Here is a 7,170-nt window from a genome sequence, read left to right as displayed (position 1 = left end):
GCGCCGCATGTGCTGCTGCAAGGCTGCGGGCAGCCCAGCCTGCCCGATGCGGCGTGGCTTTTCTGAGGGGCACAGTGTATCAGCCGGCAGCCCGGCTGGGGTGGCACTGAGGCCCCGGCCTCCCATCCCAGCACCCCCTGCCGCCTGCCCGCCTGCCCGCCTGTCGGCCGGCTGGCCCTGGCGCCTGCGCACCACTAACCGCGCCTCACCCACCCTCCTCCCACAACCACCGCTGCCCGCCAGGTCCCCAACGTGATGGAGTTTGCTGACTGGGTGGGCCGCACCAAGCAGAAGCACATCTATGTGACGGGTGGGTGCGCTGTGGTGGTGTGGTGGTGGAGGTCACTCATTTTGGTGGAGGTCAGCCTGCCGACGAGTAGCTGCAGCGGAGGCCAGGTCAGGCCGGCCCTCGCTGCTTGGCTCCATGCCTGCGGCAACGCTCTGCCCGTGCTCTGCCCACCCCGCGCCTCACCGCCCCCGCCGCGGCGCGCCGCGCGCAGGCACCACCAAGCGCCCCGTACCGCTGCAGCACAGCCTGTACTTCTCCGGCCAGCTGTTCCCCATCTGCCAGGCAGACAGCTATAGCGCCCAGGGCTTCCGCGCCGCGCGCGAGGCTGCCAAGGCCAGGGCGGGCCCGGCGCCGCAGACGCGGGCCGAGGCGCAACGCGCGCTGCCCACCGGCCGCGGCGACGGCGGCGGCGGCGGCGGCCGCGGCGGCCGCGGCGGCCGCGGCGGCGCCCAGCAGCAGCAGCAGCAGCGGCACGGCCAGCGCGGCAGCGCCAACGCGGGCGCCGCGGCCATGGCGGCGGCGAACCGCCAGGCGGCGGCGCAGCAGGGCGGCGGCGGCGGGCAGATGCGGTCGGAGCGCAGCCAATGGATGAGCTTGATTGAGATGTTGCGCAAGAGGTGGGTGGGCTGGGGGCTGCTGCTGGGGGCTGGGGGCTGGGGCCTGCGGGCGCCCCACCGCCCGCCTTGCCTGCCGGCCTCTCCCAGCCAGGTCCCGAGTCGCCGGTACTGCCAGGCACGGTTGATCCATTGCCCCGCCCCTGGCCCTGCTCCTGACCTTGCCCTTCATCCCCCCAATTCCTGCGCCTCTGCTGTCCTCGCCACACCTCCCTACTCGCCCTTCGCCCCTCCCTGCCCCGGCTCCCAACCCACCCCTACGCCTCTGTCCCCCCCCTCTCCTGCCCCCTGCAGCGACCTGCTGCCGTGCGTCGTGTTTGTGTTCAGCAAGAAGCGCATCGAAGCACTGGCAGACAACCTGCAGGCAAGGAGGTGGCCGTGGGTGTGGGTGGTAGGCGGCGGGGCGCCGGGGCAGCAGGCTGGGTTGTGCGCCCGGCCGCGGCCGGGGAACCACAGCGTGCGCAGCAGCGCAGCTGGCGCCGCTAGGGGCCGGGCAGCCGCACCCGGCAGCCTCCGCCCCACCCTCCACCTCCACCTCTGAACACACACACACACACACACACGGTTCTTTCTGCCTCCACCCCTCCCCCGCCCCCTGCAGTCTCTGGATCTGTCCACCGCGTCCGAGAAGAGCGAGATTCACCTGTTCTGCGAAAAGGCGCTGGCGCGGCTCAAGGGATCCGACCGGGAGCTGCCTCAGGTGGGCGGGCGGCGGTGTGCAGTGGTGGCGGTGCTGCTGTGCGGTGGTGGTGGTATTGTTGTGTCGTGGTGACACTTTCGTTTGATGGTGGTACCGTTGTGTGGTGGTGGCGATACCGCTGTGTGGTGGTGCTCCCTGGTGGTACTGTTGTTTGTTGGTGGGGTATATGGCCGGGGGGGCTGCCGCACAGGGCAGTGCACGGCAGTAGGGAAGCTGGTGCCCCCCTGTGCCTGCATGAGCTTGGACCCACCCCCGCTGCAACCCGCGCAGGTGCTGCGCGTGCGAGAGATGCTGAAGCGCGGGCTGGGGGTGCACCACGCAGGCGAGCCACCGCCGCTGCTACGAGCCGCCGCCCCCATTGCTGCGGCCGCCTCCGCCGCTGCTCCGCCAAGCGCCGTGCCCCGCACCGCCTGCACCCCTGCACCCCACCACCACGCCTCCCACCCCCACCTCACCACCCCCACCACCCCCACCACCACGCCGCGCTTCCCACCCTCCCCCCGCAGGCCTGCTTCCCATCGTGAAGGAAATTGTGGAGATGCTGTTCTGCCGGGGCGTGATACGGGTGCTGTTCAGCACAGAGACGTTTGCCATGGGCGTCAACGCCCCCGCCCGCACAGTCATCTTCCAGTCGCTCAGGTGCGGGACGGGGGTGGTGGTGGTGGCGGTGGTAGGGTGGCGGTGGTGTTAGGTTGGTGGTGGTGGTGGCGGCGGTGTGTGGTGGAGTGGTGGTGTGTGGTGGTGGTGGAGGTGGTGGTGGTGGTGGCGGTGGTAGTGTGGGATCCAAGCAGGTGTGGGAGCCCTGCAGGTCTGAATGCGCCCGCACGCTGCCTGGCCAGCGCCGCGCCCAGCCTGCCTCTCGGCCTGCCGTGCCTCGCCGCCTGCCCGGCCGCCGTCCCGCGCAGGAAGCACGACGGCAAGTCGTTCCGCAACCTGCTGCCGGGAGAGTACACGCAGGTGTGTGTGTGTGTGTGTACATGTGTGTGTGTGTACATGTGTGTGGGTGGGTGGAGGGGCGCTGGTGAGCTAGCGGGCTGGGGGGTTGGGGATATGAGGGGCACCGCTCATTGCTCGCTGGCACTGCAAAGGGCCTGGGTGCCGAAGCAGCAAGGAACGGCATGCGCGGGGCAGCCACACCCCACCACGACGCATCCGGGCGCTCCTGCCCCCCACGCCGCTGCCTTTGGTGCGCAGATGGCGGGGCGGGCTGGCCGGCGCGGGCTGGACACTGTTGGCACGGTGGTCATTGCCTGCTGGGATGAGCTACCCGAGGAGGTGGAGGTGAAGAAGATGCTGACGGGTGGGTGCGGCTGCCTCGCGGCGGCGTGGGAGGCTCGCCGTCCCTTGCAGCAGCCGCGCACGCCGTGCGGCAGCGCCGCCGCTCGCTGCTCGCGCGGCCTGCGCCGAGCCCGGCCCTCTGTTTGGCTGCCGCCACCCCGCCCGCCCTGCCACGCGGCCCGCCTGCCCGCCTCGCCCGCCTGCCCGCAGGCTCTGCCACCCGGCTGGAGAGCCAGTTCAGGCTGACTTACTCCATGATCCTCAACCTGCTGCGGGTGGAGGACCTCAAGGTGGGGCGCAGGGCAGCGGGGTGCGGAGGGGGTGGCGGGGGGGTCGCTGACGGGCACGCACGCACAATGCACACCACACCCCACTGCACCGCACCACACCACACCACACCGCACCACAACACGCCACACTGCACCACATCTCACCACACCACACCACACCCACACCACATCATGCCCCCTCCCCCAACACACAAACAGGTGGAGGACATGCTGAAGCGCTCTTTCGCCGAGTTCCACGCCCAGCGGGCCCAGCCCGAGCTGCTGCAGGCCCTGGAGAAGGGGCAGGCGGCGCTGGCCCGCCTGCGCGCGCGCCCCTGGCCCGCCTCCCCCCTGGGCACCACCAGGCGCGCCGCGGCCTGCTGCTGCTGCTGCTCGCCTTTCTCCCCTGCCTGCCTGCCTGCCTGCCTGCCTGCCTGCCTCCCCGCCTGCCTGCCTGGCGCCCTGCCTGCCTGCCTGCCTGCCTGGCGCCCTGCCCAGCTGCCGCGCCGCCCCTCCACCTGCGCCGTGCTGTGCTGTGCTGCACGGGGGGGTGTGACCGCACCCAATGCTGTACCGCCTGTTGTACCGCAGGGAGGAGATGGAGGCGTACTGCCGGCTGTGCATGGACGTCGAGGCGCTGGATGCCCGCCTGCAGGCAGAGGTGGGGCCCCTGTGTGTGTGTGTGTGTGTGTGTGTGTGTGTGTGTGTGTGTGCATGTGTGTGTGTGCAGGGCAGAAATGACAGCAGCGGCGGCAGGCCGCAGCCGCCCCGCCGCCCTCCTGCTGCCGTCCCTGCCCGAGGCGCCGCGCCCGGAGCCCCCCCCTTGGCTTGCCTGCGCAGGTGATGGGCACGCGTGCGGCGCAGCAGGCGCTGGCCTTGGGCCGCGTGGTGCTGGTGCGGGCGGGCGGCGGCGCCGGCAGCGGCATCACAGAGCTGGGTGTGGTGTGCAGCGAGGGCCCGGTGGATGCAGGCGGCGGCAGCACCGGCAGCAGGGGCCTGGACGATTTCTTCGGCGGCAGCGGCGGCGCAGCAGGGGCAGCAGGAGGGGCAGTGGGACGCGGCACCTCGGAGGACGGCGGCGGCGGCGGCGGGGCGGCGTCGGGAAGAAAGTATGCGGTGCTGTACCTGCACCGCCCATCCCCGCTGGACCCGGCGGCACCACCGCCCGCGGGGCCGGCAGCCGCCGACGGCTCGCGCCAGGCGGCGCCTGCGGCAGCGACGCGGCCGGCGGCGGCGGCGGCGGCGGCGGGAGGCCCGCCTGGATCTGGAGTCCCGCCTGGAGAGCCGATGCTGCGGCTGAAGAAAAAGGTGCTGCTGCTGCTGCTGCTGCTGCTGCTGCTGCCACCTGCCGCCGTGGTCCTGCAAGTAGCATCAGCAGCGGCTGGTGCCGGTCTCTTTGAGTGCCGGCCTGCCCCCGTGGTTGTGCGCCGCACTCTCGACATGCGGCCTGCCTGCGTGCCGGTACCCCCGTCTCTCTGCAGGATGATGATGATGATCTGCTGCTGATGGGGAGGGCGGCGGGAGGCAAGAAGGGCGGCAAGAAGGGCGGCGGCGGCGGTGGCGGCGGCCGGCAGGCGGCGGCGGCGACCCTGGGCGGCGGCCTCGGCGGCGGCTTTGGCGGCGGACCGGGGGGGAGGGGTGCGAGGCCGGCGGTGGCGCTGCCGCATGCCGGGGAGGTGGCGGGCGTGGCATTCCGGCTGGCGCAGGTGGCGGCGGCAGATGTGGTGGGCATCTGCAAAGTCAAGATAAGGTGGGGAGCGTGTTGGTGGGTGTATGTAGCGTGGTTGGATGGAGGGTGGTTGCATGGAGTGTGTTTCTGCGGTGGGCATGGTCGGTGAGCAACAGAGGGGGGGGGCAAGGGGAAGAGTGGTGGCACGAACCCGCTGCAGCAAGCAGTGGCGGAGTGCACCGCTCCCCGGCCTCGCCCCCGGCCGTCCTGATCTCCCCACCGCCTCGCGCCCAGCACCCCCCCAGCTGGGATCCTCGCACCGCCTTCCTCCGCTGCCGCAGGGTGGACGGCGACGGGGTGCTTGCCGGCGAAGGCGCGGCGCTGGCTGCGGGCGTGACCGCCCTGGCGCGGGTGGGTGAGGATGCGGCGGCGGCGGGCGCCGACCCGCCCACGCTCGACCCTGTGGCCGACCTCAAGCTCAACTCGATAGGTGGGCTAGGCTGGGCTGGGCTGGGCTGGGCTGGGCTGGGCTGCACTGGGTTGCCTTGGGCTGCATGCCAGGCAGCGCAGGGGGGACAGCTTGCGCAGGCGCCCTTGTGCACACACGCACACACACCTGCACCTGCTGGCACACCCGCGCGCCTGCGCCTGCCGGCACCCCACCCGGTGCCCGCCCGCCCTCAACCCCCACCCGCCACCCGCCACCCGCCTACCGCAGACCTGGTGGGCGACCTGCGGCTGCGGGCGCAGCTGGCGGCGCAGCAGGCGGCCATGCGGTGCCACAGGTGCTTGGGGGGCGGCTACTGCATGTGGATGTGGCGGTGGCGGGGCAGGCACCCCGCCGGCCCCTGCGGCCTGCTGGCGTGGCACCGTCATCCCACCCTAGCGCCCACAGCCTTGCCTGCTGCCCGCACACTCCTGTCCCATGCTCCACCCGCTACACCCCACGCCCAGAAACCCCCGCTTGCCCCCGCCCCACCCCACCCCCCCAGGGACCCGCTGCTCCCCGAGATGCTGGCCATCGCCCGCTCCGAGCGCCTGCTGGCGGCGCGGCTGGGCGGGGTGGCACGCCAGATGAGCAACGCCAGCCTGGCGCAGCTGCCGGAGTATCACCAGCGGGTGAAGGTGCGTGTGTGTGGTGCGGCGGGCGGGGCACTGCTCCTGGGTGGGTGCCGGCGGGGCATGGCGAGGGTGCACAGATCGAGCTCCGCCTGCATCCGCCGGCCCTCCCCTCGCCCCATCCCGATCCGCACCTGCCCTCCCTGCCCTCCGGCCCGCTCGCCGCCCCTGGCTGGCCCCCTGCAGGTACTGCAGCGGCTGGGATACCTGGAGCGGGACCAGGCGGTGACGATGAAGGGGCGGGTGGCGTGCGAGGTCAACTCGGGTGCGCTTGCGCTGGCTGCAGGCTGCGGGGCGGGGGTGTCCGCGCATGCCTCCCTCGCCCCCCTGCCTTGCCTTGCCTCCTCCTGTCCCGGGCCACCTCACCTCACCCTCACAACCGCTGCACCCCTCGACCCTCCCACTTCACTCTCCCACTTCACTCTCCCACCACACACGTACACACACACACTCTCTGCAGGCGACGAGCTGGTTGCCACCGAGATCATCTTCAGCGGCCTGCTGGCCGAGCTGGAGGCGGAGGAGGCGGTGGCGCTGCTGTCGGCGCTTGTGTTCCAGGCGCGAACGGGGGGGGGCCCGGCGCGGCGAGCGCATCGCCCTTGCCGTGCTGTGCTGCATTGTTGTTGCTGTGCCGTGCTGTGTCGCACTCCTCAGCCCTGGACCCACCCCCCATCCACCTACCACCACCACGCGCAGGAGAAGACGGCCGGCGAGCCCGAGCTGACGCCCCGGCTGGAGGCGGCGCGGCTGGATGCCGTCAGCCTGGCGCTGCGGGCGGGCCTGGTGCAGCAGGAGTGCGGGCTGCAGCTGACGCCCGAGGAGTTTGCCTCCTCCACCCTCAAGTGGGGGCTGGCAGAGGTGCGCCGCAGGGGGCGGCTGGCTGGGTGGCGCGTGGGCATGCACGGGTGGTGGCCGGGGTGTGTCACCCTCATGTGTTGTGTGGGGATCGGTTGCTGCCGGTGGCAATGGCAGTGCCATCCCTCCTGTGCACCCCAATCTCCCCGTCCCACCCTCCCCACACCACGCTCCCGCGCCCCCGCAGGTGGTGTATGAGTGGGCGCGGGGCACCCCCTTCCAGCAGATCTGCGGGCTGACAGATGTGATGGAGGGGTCGATTGTGAGGGCCATGGTGCGCCTGGACGAGACGTGCAGGTGGGTGGGCGTGGGGCTGGGTGGGGTGGGGTGGGTGGCACGGCACGCCACCGAGCAGAGGCAGGCAGCCGCGGGATGGT

General features: G+C 72.1%; 1 protein-coding gene across 1 annotated transcript in view; it reads left to right on the top strand.

Moving 5' to 3' along the window:
• Positions 1-7,170, top strand: part of CHLNCDRAFT_144334 (hypothetical protein) — a gene marked incomplete at both ends in the record, with an annotated part of 10,971 nt that overhangs the window by 3,709 nt on the left and 92 nt on the right. Inside the window, 20 exons of the mRNA XM_005848847.1 lie at positions 244-310; positions 501-906; positions 1,198-1,294; positions 1,505-1,603; positions 1,874-1,999; positions 2,130-2,242; positions 2,509-2,560; positions 2,798-2,903; positions 3,092-3,171; positions 3,370-3,401; positions 3,742-3,811; positions 3,991-4,458; positions 4,632-4,900; positions 5,161-5,309; positions 5,538-5,604; positions 5,812-5,944; positions 6,125-6,203; positions 6,399-6,487; positions 6,635-6,796; positions 6,981-7,110. Of these exons, the coding sequence (XP_005848909.1) occupies positions 244-310; positions 501-906; positions 1,198-1,294; positions 1,505-1,603; positions 1,874-1,999; positions 2,130-2,242; positions 2,509-2,560; positions 2,798-2,903; positions 3,092-3,171; positions 3,370-3,401; positions 3,742-3,811; positions 3,991-4,458; positions 4,632-4,900; positions 5,161-5,309; positions 5,538-5,604; positions 5,812-5,944; positions 6,125-6,203; positions 6,399-6,487; positions 6,635-6,796; positions 6,981-7,110 (2,794 nt within the window). The remainder of the gene's footprint in view (positions 1-243; positions 311-500; positions 907-1,197; positions 1,295-1,504; positions 1,604-1,873; positions 2,000-2,129; positions 2,243-2,508; positions 2,561-2,797; positions 2,904-3,091; positions 3,172-3,369; positions 3,402-3,741; positions 3,812-3,990; positions 4,459-4,631; positions 4,901-5,160; positions 5,310-5,537; positions 5,605-5,811; positions 5,945-6,124; positions 6,204-6,398; positions 6,488-6,634; positions 6,797-6,980; positions 7,111-7,170) is intronic.

Source organism: Chlorella variabilis (assembly GCF_000147415.1).
Source record: "Chlorella variabilis unplaced genomic scaffold CHLNCscaffold_7, whole genome shotgun sequence".
NCBI lineage: Eukaryota > Viridiplantae > Chlorophyta > Trebouxiophyceae > Chlorellales > Chlorellaceae > Chlorella > Chlorella variabilis.
The sequence above is the reverse complement of the archived record's forward strand: the minus strand, read 5'-3'. Positions and strand labels throughout refer to the sequence as shown.